The sequence below is a fragment of the Tachysurus vachellii genome, chromosome 22 (genome assembly GCF_030014155.1).
Source record: "Tachysurus vachellii isolate PV-2020 chromosome 22, HZAU_Pvac_v1, whole genome shotgun sequence".
In the NCBI taxonomy this organism is placed as follows: domain Eukaryota; kingdom Metazoa; phylum Chordata; class Actinopteri; order Siluriformes; family Bagridae; genus Tachysurus; species Tachysurus vachellii.
Genome location: NC_083481.1, coordinates 9550580 through 9565753, shown reverse-complemented (window position 1 = coordinate 9565753; position 15174 = coordinate 9550580). Strand labels below are relative to the sequence as shown.

Genomic DNA, 15174 nt, shown 5'->3' with positions numbered 1-15174 from the left:
CCAAAATCATCCACATTTCCTTCTCGTAGAAATGTAACACTGTGAAGGTTAAGCAAACTTTAAATCAACCACCAAATATAGTAAGAAAAAATTTTAAATAGATATTCACATTACAATTAAAAGGTCAAGCAGAATTTTAAGTAGACTGCTTGTGCTCGTGTGTGTGCTGTGTGTGTGTGTGTGCTGTGTGTGTGTCCACACCCACTTTCGAGGCTCTATGCAGCTGTTGCTTTTTCAGATGGAATAGATAATAGCAGTCCGTCTCCCTGAAGGCTCATTAAGGACGTTTGGTCAGTACCAGTACGATATAATCTTGCATAAATATACTCAAGGGATGGTGGCTGATTTATTGGAGAAAGCAAATAAATATGATACTTGCCCTCTGACATTCAATTTTTGTTCCTTACACATGTCTGTTAGGATGTTTTTTTGTGTGTATGCATCCCTGTCTCTAAAATTTCTGGACGGGGAGGGTTGCGCAAGGCTAGTGACAAGATGGGGCACCAGCTGCTCCCTACACTTCCCCTCTGCCCCGACTTTCCCCTCCCTCATCCTCTCCTGCTGCTTACCCTGACGGAAAACACACAACTCCTTTATGCTACCTGTCTATCACCCATCACACCACCTTGTCGTGCCACTGTCACTGGCCGCCGCAGTGGGATGGTTCCATGAGTCTGCCTCTATGAACATTTATTCTTTTTCTCAGTCTTTCACTGCATAGTCTATTTGGCTGAAAAAATGCTGTTCTTTTAGCATGAATTATTTGCAGCATTTAGCAAAAGTGGAAAATATAGCATGGAAATCATTCAAGTTGTTCCCTCAAGGCATCATGCCCCTGGAACAAAGACTGATCGTGACAGTTGTGTTCCTGAGAGTGAGACTGGAAGACAAAGCCACTTCCAAACTGTTTTTTTTTTTCATTCTTGGTATTCTTCTGTAAAGGACAATTTTTGTTTGCCCTAAGATTGCTTCCTCACACTCATTTCCACCTCCCCCTCTCATTCACCATATGTATGCTACGGCTGTTCTAAACACACCTTGTTTTCTAAAGCACAGCTTCCCCCTCCTTTTTTACTCTTCTTCACTGAGTCAGTTTGCGCCTTTGACCAGTGGGATGCATGCACAACAAGGGAGGGATGTGCACCGCAATGGCTGCTGTTGCCCTGGTAACTACCCGTCCTTGAGCAAAGGGCACATTCAGAGTTTCGGGGCCAAGGTTCTGACAGGCGCAGTCAAAACCCATAAAAGCTGGCAATGCATCAATCCAGGCACGAGGCACATAGATTTTCAAACCACTTAGCACCAAAGGTTCATCAACATCCTAATAAGGAGCGTGGTCCTTTTGTGTCTACAAGGTCTACACCAATGTTTTATACCCAGTATTATCTTTGAATATAATGCTGATTATGTTCTTGGCAGATGCGTGTTTCTAATGCTTAACCCAATACGCCTACCTTTTGTATTTTTTTAGCTGACAATAAGATCACCTGAGCCATCAGACCCACAGCTTTACAGGCCAATACAATGGTAGCATCTGGTGTCGGCTCAATGGAAATTTGACAGGATGCAAAACCCACAATACACGGCATGCTTTCAAAAAAGACATCTTTTAGTAGTGCACCTGTACTGTATGTATAGCTCATTTGGTCATTGTGTGTGGTTATCCGACCACCCTTTTTCACCCAGGAATTCCTGCTTCCAAAGAACATGTTCATTGATCTCTATCTCACAGAGGAAATTAAAGCCCCAACAGAGGCCGTGACTCTTGGACAGCCTTCTTTGACTGACAGTACATCTTTAATGGAGATAAATGCACATGCAGGTCTTTACATTGCTTCTGTCATCTGCAACCTGCTCCATCAAGGTAAAGAAGGAAGGGGGGCTGAATCGAAATAGAAAGTCCACTTCCAATCAAATACCCTCCCCACATCCCTGTGAGCTATCTGTCAACTGATTTGTATGTATTCAGCTGCCTCCTCTGATTGCTGTAATTTTGCCAGCGTGTATTTATGCACTTTTGTCCTGTATGGGGAGGGAAATTGTTCCTCAGAGAAAATTCCCCATATTATTGGTACAGCTTTAGGAAAAAAAAACTTTGTTAGCCTTTTTTTTTCTTTCACATGGCAACACATGGCTTTAATGAAAGGTGCTTTAATAAGACATGACTCCCTCTGCCCTAGCTGTATTTGTGTTTGAGATCAACCAGCATCATTCTGAGGCCAATCCACAGATGATGATGTAGTAGTAGTAGTTGTTAATAAGATGATAGTCATTACCAAAGCCAAGAGAAACTTTTCTGTACAAAGTGTATATGTGCACAAACCACTGATATACCATCTGCATACCATTTCAGATTAAAGCCTCTATCCACTAAAGTTGGGGTCTCAATTTTTTCCTCTATCCAGCAACCTTTCTAACTGTAATTGCCTTCAACATAATCCAACAATTCACATATTAGTCTCATTATTTACATGTGTACAATAATATTTTGACTACACATTAGGTCCAAGAGGACATGGCAGACTTGTATTAAATATTATTCAGTATTATTAAATGATTCAGGTTTATTTTAAATGCATTTATTTCAAGTCACCAGACAGACAGACTAATTAATATAAGAACAGCTTTATGATTTCCACTACAGACCCCTGGCTATGCTTCATGGACCGTACTATGAGAGCCACAGCCCTAAAGAAACAGAACCTAATCATTCCTGGCTTTAGACAGTCTTACACTGTTGACCTGTAAAATTTCAGCTAGATGACTATTTTAGGATGTGTATTTATTGCTGCGAATTGTCATTACAACATCCAGTCCTGTTAGCATCTCTTCATAACTTTCCTCTATAATTATGATACTTATCCTAAATCGTCTCAAGTGACACACTGTGACCTTATGTTTAAAAATAAATATCTGCCCCATCATTTGGAGATCATGACTCTGAATCCTGACAATGCCACAGCCCTCCATGGCTGGGAGCCTGAAGCAGCATAATTAGCTGTGCTCTCTGAAAAGGATGGTAACACTCTTTCCTGTGTTCATTATAGTGACATTAGCCAATTTTGGCTGTCTTGGAGCTCATGTACTCAGAATAGGGCAGTTAGCATCTCGTCCAAGTGCATTTAGCTGCCTTAATATTTGCACATTTACATAGACACTGACACATTTACACTGCACTTGTCTTGGATGGGTCATGTTTTAAGTCGTTTTATTTTAGTGTCTGTAAAAAAAAAAAAAAAACTTTTATTGTTGAATTGTTGATTATTGTTTGAAAATCCCAGCAGAATAAATGAAAAACAGGTCATTTTAAATTTAGGTTATAATAAATAGCAGACATACAATTTATGTTTCTTTTCTTTCTTTGTAAAAAAAAAGTAAAAAAAAAAAAAAAAAGAGGCTGTTTTTCTGAAAACTGTAGTAAACTATAAGGTCAAGACAAGGCATTATACATATTTGAAACACAAAAATATCAGAGATTGTGCCCAGTTAAGCCATATTCAGCACAAAATCTGCAACATAATCTCTGATACTTTTGCGGAGGGGAATCCTCTTCTCAACACGTCTGTTTCAGGAGACGGTTTCAAAGCCATAGCTAGCTAAAAGCAAGGGCCATGGGTATATTGCTTTACTTTGACCTAATGATTAACAGTTGTATCACCAACACTACTTATTCTTTATTAGTTCCTTTGCAAATATAGGTTTTTATGTACAAAGAAGGTAAAAACTGTTGGTCTGAAATTTTGAATTTGCTATAAATTATAATAAAAATGACTTGCTTTTCATTTCTTCTGCCTGGATTCTGAAAACAATAATAAAAGAGCAATTCATTTTTATTTATTTATTTTGTTTTAATTATGATGCAATAACACAAGACCAGTATGACAAAAAAGTGCAACATCTCTTATAGTTTAAAGAAAATTTTAGTGTTTAAATTGCTATTTTAACCACATAGCATTAGTTTTTGAGGATGTGCACAACCCACATGCCATTTAAACATCATATTCATGGCAGCCATCTTGTGTATGCATTGCTAACATAAAGTATGATGATGTCCTAAGATGGCTGTTATGTGAAATCAGAATAAAATTAACCGTTCTGACTTTTCTGTAGGTTACATTACAGGCCCGAGACACCCGCGTACCCAAGTAAATGCATGTACCTGGTAATTCTTACCTTTATCATCTGAGGACACTGGGAGCTTAAGTAGTCGTCTAAGCTGAGGCCTGGCACTGGGACGTTTATTCTTTTAATCTACGCTGTGTGTGTTCGCACATGTGTGAGCGTGTGAGCAAACACAACATGTGCAACAAGCACAAACCCTTCCAGCTGTTGCGGCCACCCTGGGAGCTCATTTCCCAGGTGTTGGGCACATTTTTAAGTAATCTCCCTTCTCACACACTCCACCGGCCCGATTAATCTGTGCGCAGGAGGATTTAGGTTGCAGCCTTGACAACTGTTGGAGTTGAACCCACACTCGCTGGATGTGATATATGTCTAAATTCTGACGTGAGGTTTGTATATCAGACATTCACACAAATGCGAGCTCTCACACTTGAGAACGGCTTGAAAAGTCTGAGCCACACACATATATTTAAATTGCCAGAACGTGCAGTCAGCCACACTCGGGTAACGTGGTTAAATACAGCTTGTGCTTCAACATTCAAATGTCAAAATGAATGACAGGAGGGGTTTTTGCAGAGGCTGATACATGATATTTGGTTTTGTGATTAATATACCAGACTTTTAACACACTGGATCTGTTGGTTGTAGAAGTAATGTCACTGAGTGGAAAAACTTATCACACTGGAGTCGTGAGTAAGGAATATATTAACTGACAGGATGCTGTTTCAGGAGTCCTTTTTTTCATATAAATTACAATAATTGGAGAAATCAAGAGCATTCATTTATCTAAACAAAATATCTTCTTTTCATATGCACTTCTTATTGTGAAAGCTCAGCGTTCTACCTTAACATTAACTTAACATCTACAAAAGCTCCGAACTACACTGTTGCCTCTGTTAATACTGTAGTTTTTCTTCCAAGCTAACAATTTCAGGCTTTCTGAACATTTCTGGGAAGATTTGGACCTCAGGATATCCAGTGTTACAGTATTTTCTTAGATTTAAAAAAAAATGTTTTCATGTGACATTCATAAGCACTCATAACGTTTCTGTATTATTTATAAATTTCTGTATGAGATTGATTTTATTCTTAAGTTCTATACAGTTTTGGTTATAGAGCTCGGCTTGCAGGTAAAAACAATCTAACAACACTACAGGACTATTTATGCACAACGCTTCCATAATGTTGTTTTCGTGTAGGAATGTTGCATGATTGATGCTAGCTGTTATTAGCTGTTATTATTATAGCAGATTTTTATTTATTATTATTATTATTATTATTGCAGGGGCTTAATGTTGTACTGTTTTTATAAATTTTATAAATCTGTTAAATACATTACTAAACATTCTGATATTGTCCTCTGCTAGATTTATTAGCGTTTAATAGCATGTTCCACACAAGGCTGGCTGTTTATGCATGCTAGCTCTTATTACTATTTCTCAGAGTCTGTGTTTTTGGGTGATCAGCAATAGACTTGCTCACTCTTGGGGTCGTAGGTAAGTCCCTCATGGAGGACTGGACAGATCTAGGCATGTTAATTGCAGTGGATATGGAAGAGGGGAAATGAACATGTAATATATAACCAAATGGTGGGGTGAGCTGTATGTCGGCCGTTTAATTGCTTTCACACAGACTTGATTGAATTATTTGCTCAGGCCCATGTTCTAATTGATTTGCAATGCCTGGGGAGGTTTGGCTAAAGTCTCGATCTGTTGCTGTGATGAAACAAACTTTTTCATCGCATTCAGACTTGTGAGGATAAAGAGGATGGATTGCCTATAACTTGTGACCATCAACGATCACCTTTGTTAATCAAACACAGCTTTCAATGATCACAGCAAATCATCAGAGTTACTTAGAAAATCTGTCTTCTTGTTTAGAGTTATTTTATGGCTACAGTCTATTCAAAATCTATTTTTGGTCTTGATGCAGATAACATCAAGGTAGTAAAAATAGTTCATGTAATGATCATAGTCTACACACATGAACACACCCCTCCTTCTTTCACAGTAGGATCTCTCCCTTTTCACCAATACAGAACCCCCCAACTCGCCTGTATTTCTCTCCTTTCAGCACTTTTTTTCTGCTGTGCTAACAAAACCAAGCATCCTGTGATGCCCCACCTCCTTTTCTATCCTTTCTTTTTCACTGCACACACACACACACACACACACACACACACACACCTCTCCCGTGCGTCTCTTTAATGTAGCTTTCATTAAATGCAGTTTCAGGCTGGCTTTGGAGCGCTTGAATGAACAGCCAACAGAAAAAAGGGGAGGGGATCCGTTACTGCTACATTCACCCAGCCTCTCAGACAAAGGAGTCATTTTTTGGTGACTGTGGGGACATATAAATGAGTCAGTGTGTGTTTGGGGTTTTTGAGTGTACACGTGTATATATGTGTATGTACGTGTAAAAAACAGGCCTTTTTTATGGATTAACCACAGCTACAGCCGGCCGTCTCCCAGCAGCAGTGTGTTTGCAAGCAGCTACGGTGGATACAGAAGGAGCCGTAGCCGGTGGCTGCTGGCAAACACTTTAAGTTTAGCCAGGCCTTCTAAAAGGTTCAAAGCAACCCAGTCTGAGCACACGCATGCAAACACATACACATAGCCGTCTGGGGCTGCAGGTCCGTCTTTAGTGGCCACATAAATCAGCATGGACGACTTGGTCTGGATACCTTTGAAACAACCAGCAAATTACCTGCAATAAAATCTGACTAGTGTTCTGGCAACCTGCGTCCTGCCTCAAGGTGTAGGGTTTACACACTGCATGTGCCCTAAGCTTCCAGTTATGCTGCTGTTACCTTTTTTTTGTCTCCAACACTTATTAAAAGTAATAAACACAAGCAAGAAAGAGCTCGAGGGTGGGCCTGTCGCTGTTTGTGTCCTTCACTAATAGTAGTCAAGCAGACGCAGAATTCTTTTTTGACACGGTGCCTGGAAACACTTTCAGGTGATCTGGAGCGTTTTGACAGGCCTGCTGCTAAATTAGATCTGAAGTGTTTATAAATTCCATTAGAATGTTACAACCTTCTTTTTTTAACTTATTCAAGAGCAAATTTTCATTTCAAACTGGTTCTCAAAGTGCACTTTTGCCTAACAATTTAAATAGGAAGAAAAAAAAAAGTAAAGCTGTAATGATTTCACGTAGCCACAGAATACAGTTTTCAAATAACAAAAAGTGACTGCAATTATTGCTGCATTTAAATGAGGTCATGCGAATTATGTTTACAAAATTATTCTTATGGTTATTCAAGTTTCTTCAGACATTTCCTAAGAGCTTGCGAGCTGTGTTATGTCAAAGTTAAGTATAATTTACAGCGTCACTTCACATTCAGATCACCACCACATCCGAGGGAATTAGTTATAATGAGATTTAATGCTTATAAATTCAACAGTAAATGCTAACTGCAGTGTCAATCATCAGCTAGCATATATACTCAGCATTGATGATGACATTCTAACAACAGATCAGTCATTATAATCATCAAAAAATCAGTCATCGATAAAATGGTGCCAAAACATCAGCTCTGGTGAATGCACAAAACCGATTGGTCAGAAAATATTGATTTACTTTTCTATAACAGCTGATCTGACGGTAGTGTCGACTGTTATTCAGATGATAATAGAAATGCTCTCATTCTTAAACCGGAGCTTATATTAATTATTGATAAAACCGATTTAAAAATTGTTCACATTTGTTCACAAATGGAAATGTAAAATCTTAATGTGATGTTCTCTGCAGGTTTATTTAACATTTCCGAAAGGAGTCTCTACTGTCAGCGCTTTGTAACATTTGGCAGGTTTTCTCCACTGGAAAGTCTACAGGATAGAGGTGTTTATGCTTTGTGGTTTCTCCGAAACATGACAGGCTGAAAACAAATATATAAGAGGTGGTGAAGGGCCAAATTGTTGTTGTGATAAAGAGTCATAAACACTTCAGGATGTGCTGTTACTAGAAAATAATAAACAACAGTGCGATAATGGATTATTGTCTTATAACAGCAGGTCTTAGTGGTTTATTCTATAATCAGTGATTTGCTTGTCCCTAAGTTACAGATGACCGTTTATTTTTTTTGCTTTTCATACTTAAACATCTCTGCTTTTACTTCAGCAGACTCTTTTTATTAAAACATTTAATATTAATTGACTGTATGACATGTCAGATGCATTTTAATGAGCTATACACTGACATGTTCGGATAGAAGCATCTGGTAGTAAATGGTGAAAGTCCTGTGCAGTTTGATTCCTCAGGACACTACGGATTCGTAAACATGGCAGCTCCGTGATTATTTTCTCAGCTCAGGCTCTGATCGTTTGTGCCATTGTCTTATTAATCCAAGCAAACTGAACATTAGCGCTGATTGATATCATTTTACACTGCTCTTGCATACATTCTCTTAATGTCCATGCGCATTTCCACTTTCATTTCTCAGTGTGTTTTATTTTCTCCGGATGTAAAGTCTGTTTTCCTTCTGCCGTAGTGCTGCTTCTCATTTCCGTGGGCTCAGTTCTGATCGGTTGAAGTCCCAGTCCGCTCCTTTAGCTCTGTATCCTGAGCTTCATTTAGGGATTCTGTTAACACTGAATGCAAGAGCCTCATATTTCACTTCATCCACCATTTATTTTGGCCATAAATCATAAGAGAAGGAAAACATGTCAGAGCTAATGGGAGGTGAAGTGCCTTATTGCTGTGGTGGTGTATATTTTCCTTTAGACCATTTCCCTATCCTCAAACATTTATTAATGCTCCATCCGGAATCACATTCTTGTGTTGAATATTTAACCATGCTGTTAAATACAGTTATGCCAGAGAATAGTGTGTACCACATTGCGTGTCACTGTGTTTGGAGGGGAAAAAAAGAACATGTGGAATGTAAGAGAGCTGTCAGGCTGCAATTCCTGTTGGAGGCTTATGAGAAGTTGAATGTGGGAAAGACTGAGTTTGTTTATGTTCTTTAGACAACGAGAGAGTATGTTCTGTATATTCAAGCATGTGCGTCTGTGTGGTGGTTTCGCCAACACCTTTGCTCTTGTGGTGGACGGAGGCGATGAAGCAGGATAGAGAGAGACAGTTTGAGAGAGAGCAGGTGAAAGAGTGTATGGGATAGAGCAAGTATTTCTGTCTGAGTTGATTTCTTGAAATACCAGGCGCCCCAGCAGGGCCGCAAGGCTCCGATTGACCCCTGCCCTCCGTAATTGAGCCCAAAGAACCTGATGTCAGCAAGTCGGCAGATGCGGGCCTACTTACTTTTAAGACATTTAGCGGCTGGATCGAGCCCTGACTTGGGGCAGTTGCTCCAAATAACCTTCTCGGTCTGCAGTCGTGAATTCCAGCTAAGACCGTGGAGGACGACAAGCCTGCTTTATTGCTCTCAGCTTCCCTAAGAGGCCTGGAAAATTGAATGCATACATTAACCATGTGTGGCATTGAGGGGAGAGCTGTGTGTTAGGAATGAGTTTGAGAAGTTTTACGGAATGCTTGGCTAGGCGAGGCAGACTCTCCCTCGAAAAAACAGATGTGAATAAGGCCCTTTTTTCCTTTCTTTGTCTCTGCCTTTATATGTCTTCATATCTCTCCCTTTCCCTCTCTCTCTCTGTCTCTGTCTCATTTGCTCCCTGTCGACACAGGGGTTGGCCGAGCGTACAGGGATGCACTCTACATCCTCATCCAAGCCTGTTAGAGCACACCACTTCGTTTCTGTAGTCAGAAAATGATGTTGTTGTTTGTTATGGCTGCATAATGATGTCTCTCAGGGATCCAAGCACTTTATGTGACCATTAATAACATATTTTAACTGAGAGATCCTGACAGAAGGTACTGTTTAACCCAGACAGGACTGTGAAAAAAGACCAGTGTAAGTTACGCGGGGAAATTTTCCTCATTCTACTCTTGGGTCCAATGCAATAAATAAAAAGCATTTGATACAATGCCGAAGCAGGTGTACTGCATTTCAAGAGGTCTTCCCAGGTCATGTAACAGAAATAAATTGAAGCTCTCTGTAGTGAAGAAGAAAGTATTCAGTAAAATAGAGACTGGATGGACTAACATGTAAATATGGTGGCCCAATGGTTGAGGAAGGTTGTTAGTTTGAATCCCACGTCCACCAAGCTGCCGCTTTTGGGCCCCTGAGCCCAATTGGGACCCTCAATTGCTCAGATAGAAAAAATGTAAGTCACTCTGGATAGGCGTGTCTGCCAAATGGTGTAAATGTAAAATGTAAATGTATGGGGAATGGTACAGCTCAGCTGAAATGACAAACCCCATGCCTCGTAGCAATAATGGTTTATGATCAATTCTTCCTACTTCTCTTTCCCCTTCTCTCTCTGTTTCAATTCTCCCTGTAAGAGATGACATCCTTGAGCAAATCACAGGAAATAGAACACTCTTAATGTGTCAGGAGGGAGCACAGGGGTTTCAGTAATTCAGTTGAAGTAGAATGCTGTGTTTGCCTGGCCTCTTCTTAGAAAGGCTCAGCTTCACTCCCATGGCCCGTAATTTCCTTCCCATGCCTGGGCCCTTGGCAAATGTGAAAAATCGAAAAGCAGGCTTCCCGTTTTACTCATTACACCACTGTTTTTCTGTCTTCCAGCATGCCAGTCGGGTTTCTTCAAGCCAGCTCAGGGCGATGAGGCGTGTCTGCCATGTCCCATCAACAGCCGCACCACCAATGATGGTGCCACCAACTGTGTGTGCCGCAACAACTACTACCGCACCGACTCGGACCCCATCCAGATGCCCTGCACGAGTATGTCACCTCATTCGGACTCCAAAATTATCATCAAAATATTATTAGAAGAGTATAATTAACAGTCATCTTTTGCACATTCTCAAAGATTTTATTTTCTAGTTTTCAGCAATATTCAAAAGATTTCTAAAATCATTTTGTATTATTACAGAAATATTTACATATAACATGTAAAACCACCACAGATCCAAATATTTCATGTTGTTCAGTGTTCATCCATCATTGTACCTGATGCATAAATTCAGGTATATAAGATCTGTCTTTAAAGAACAAAAATGGTTTGTTTACGCTTTTTATTTTCGTATAAATATCACAGTTCCAAACTGTATTTTGCATGAAAATATAGGAGACTCTGTGAGTGTTTATTCCACAATAAACGTAGGGTGCCAAGACATTCAGAAACCCACCACCCAAGGAGATAAGTCTAAAGGTGGAGGTTACACAAAGTCACAAATCAGCTGCACAAATTAGCAACTGCTCCCTAATGTCAGTTCAGTTATATCACTAAGTGTTCCCATGCTCATAATGTGAATTGTTCTTACATTATTATGAATTATGAAACCAATACCTAATGTGAAACAAATAGCACCGGTCCTGCTGCTTTTCTTAGTGACTTTATGTTTATAATCTATCCATCTAAGATAGACTAAACTAGCCCCAGATTTTCCTGTTATATTTGTGATTCTTTTTCCCATATTTTAAATCCAAACCTTTACGAGACAAACCTCCAGTCTAAATTCAAATCCAGAGGTAGGAGTAAGTCACACATGTGCAAGTCACAAGTAAGTCTCAAGTCATGAATGTCAAGTCAAAGTCAAGTCGAGTTTTTTTTTAATATTTGTCAAGCAAGTCTCAAGTCTCAAATTTGTGACTTAAGTCTGACTCGAGTCAAGTCATATGACTCAAGTCCCCCATCTCTGTTCAAATCACCTGCAAATAGCATCTACTTGCAAAATCTAACTTTTTAAGCAGCTAAGCATTCATATAACTTCAATTTCTTTATTCTCTTTTTTCAGATGTTTCTTTTTTTATTAGATAGATAGATAGATAGATAGATAGATAGATAGATAGATAGATAGATAGATAGATAGATACTTTATTGATCCTAGAGGAAATTTAAGGTTACTTATTAGTTCATTTGTGTGTTACAAAAATTAAAAAAAAAAATTTGTCTACAAAAAGACAAAATTCTCATTTCTGTTATATCTCTGTACATTGAGTATGCCAACAGCAGCACAAAGCCTTCAGCCAAACCTTGACCTCCTACATTACAGGAAACAGGTTAAAGCTCTGTTGCCACAATGCAGCCTCTGCGTATTCCCTCTGGCCTTGGAGCAGTCTGGGTTATTGCCTAACAGAGGAGGGCATGGCCTCTTTGTATACATGCAGGAGGCCGATGCTGCCAAAACTGCCTTCGCCATTGTACGCACTGTGTTTTCATTTCTGTATGAAAGCAGTGGTGAGGAGAGCAGGAGGAGGAGAGGGCAGAGAACAAGAAGGGAAAAGCCAGCCAGAGAAATAGAGAGAAAACAAAAGGGAAAGGAAGATCACTTGAGCTGTTTGACAAAAGGCATTTGCATAAGGCCAGCGCTGGGAGCAGAGCAGCTGTTGTGAATAAGAAAACAGCATCAACGTCACGGAGCTGCCGCTCAGCAGGCTTCACACTGATTAAAGACTGGAAAGGAGCACATCTGAGAGCTCCAAAGAGCTTAACACCGCCCATTACCACTCGCTTTCCCTAGGATGGCAATGTTTAGGAACAGTTTTGCGTGCAATAAAAGGGGCCATCATGGGTTTGCCCTTCAGGACTGGAGATGTCTCGTAATGGGGATGTGATTAAAAGGGTCATAAATGAGCTATCAGTTGGATATTCTTTCCTTTTTAAACATTAAGAGGGTGGAGGGTTGCTTCTTGGCTATCTCATTAGCCCCAGAGAACAGGATACACTAATTAGAACCACATGCCTGCTACAGATAAATACGGGTATTGTTTGTTTGTTTTAGATGGACTGTCTGTTATCAAAAAAAACAAAAAATAGGAGGCCATTTACATGGAAATCTCTCTTTTTTTATATACATGTTTTAATGTGTAAACATATTACAGTGTATTTGCTAAGACTTTTCATCCAGCAAGTTTTCTTTCTCAAACACACAGGGAGAATTTACTAGTCTTGAATGTGACGTAGCTCTCAGTATGAGCTCTTAGATTCCAGTGAGCAGTAAACCTGTATTTCCTGTTGTTAATTAGCAGTGCCAAGTGATGTTGGTTTGATGTAGACCAGCATGACGCAACCCTGTAATTGCAGCGTTCCAAATCTTGGTGCAGTTCATTGTTTTTACACAGAGCACATATGAATTAGCAGCAGAACTGGACTAAACAAAAAAAAATTCAGGATGTAATTGCGGTTTGGAAACATTTGATGTGGTAATAGGTTTCTTGAGAAACGGGTTGTTTTCGAAACAGATCAGGATTTCTGCCTAAGAGCCAAGACGCCAAGTTTCCTGAATGCTTCCAACCTCTACAGTATTGGTTTTACATAGATAGCTGGGGTAATTCCTTCTATTACAGGTGTTAAACAGTTCATGTTTTCCAATGTTGACATGCTATGAAAAGAAGAGTTCTTTGTAAGCATCCATAGTGTTTATTTTATTAGAAAGGAAAAAAGTCAGTCAAAAGCTGAACACGATGATAACCAGTTTATATTAGTATTGTCCACAATATCATGCTTATAGTATTCTTACTTTGATACATATCACAAACATCTATGGCCATAAGGAAAAATGAGAAACTAATACTATCCAAATAGGGATTTAGTCTAAGTTTGGAACTTTTTGTTTATCATCTTTATCAGGTGCATAACACTAGGGTTTATGTGTAACTCTGAGTTTGTGTGTGTGTGTGTGTGTGTGTGTGTGTGTGCGCGTGTGTCCACAGCCGTACCATCGGCTCCACAGAATGTGATCTCGAATGTGAATGAGACGTCACTGAGGCTGGAATGGAGTCCTCCACGCGAGAGCGGTGGCCGCGGCGATGTAGTTTACAATGTGATCTGTAAGAGCTGCGGTGGCAGAGGCTGTACACGATGCGGCGACAACGTTCAGTTCACACCACGCCAGCTGGGCCTCACCGACTCATGGGTCTACATCAGTGACCTGCTCGCTCACACACAGTACACCTTTGAGGTGCAGGCTGTCAATGGAGTTTCAGACCAGAGCCCACATTCACCCCAATACGTGTCTGTCAATATAACAACCAACCAGGCTGGTGAGTTTCTTTTTTTTCTTCTTTAGCTGTACTGCTCGGATTTTTGGAAATATTACGATTAGGCAGTATTTAGATTCTGTATTAACAGTTATTTTGAATGAGTATTGAGTAAATTCATACTAAAGACAAACAAGCGGTTGCAGTTCTGTTTTGTCAAAGCAGCAAATATTCAGGAGTTATACAGATTTACAAAATACCCACAATGTAACCAAACCAAATAAAACACCTAACAAAACTAAATTTAAAAAGACTGAACTGTCATTTTTAATATGGTGATGTTTTCTGTAAGAAGACATTTATTCTGCATTTTTGGAAGGAGTCACCCATGTCAGCGCTTTGTAACACAGAATTTGGAAAATGCTCATGACAACAGAACTTTACAGACTGTCTAACATACCAAACAGCATTTTTTTTTCTTATTAGTAATGTCAAGCAAAAGAGAATGACTGTTTAAAGCTGCTGCTAAAGTCCGTGATAAAAGAAACAAACCGTTTCTAAATGTTCCACATGATGAAAATGCTGTAGCTTCACATCAGCTTCATCAAACCATCACATCACTGATTGTTCTTCAGTAACATTATGAACTGCCTTGATTTATTCCTTATTTTAATTCATTTAACTACATAATACAAAATTGTTATCCACTGTGGTGTGTCTTGTAGTGATGATACACGAGGAATCATACGTGAGTTTTGTTCTCTAAACTCTATTTGAGCTGGCTACAATTAGCTCCTCAGAGCCCTGGGGCTCAGTCAGTGATTGAACTAAGTATTTTTGAGCAGGTGTTTCTGTGTCCTCTTTCCTGGTTCTCTTTTTGTGGTTATCCTTTGTTTCACATACATTGTAAACAAATGATTGAAAACTCCAACTTGATAAACACAAACCCCCCCAGATGTGGCTTGATGGCCTACTGGTCTTACAGCTGTGAGCTCATCATCTGTGAAAGGGGTGCTGACAATTAAAGTGCGACTTCCTGCCTGCTCCATTTCCTTCGGACCAGTCAGTGATTGCAATGCCCTCTGCATACATAACCA

General features: G+C 39.6%; 1 protein-coding gene across 2 annotated transcripts in view; it reads left to right on the top strand.

Moving 5' to 3' along the window:
- The window catches only part of ephb2b (eph receptor B2b), a 149199-nt gene that overhangs the window by 88377 nt on the left and 45648 nt on the right, over nt 1-15174 (top strand). For both annotated transcript variants that reach the window (XM_060858043.1, XM_060858042.1), the window contains exons 4-5: nt 10721-10876; nt 13811-14140. In XM_060858043.1, coding sequence (XP_060714026.1) covers nt 10721-10876; nt 13811-14140 — 486 coding nt within the window. The remainder of the gene's footprint in view (nt 1-10720; nt 10877-13810; nt 14141-15174) is intronic.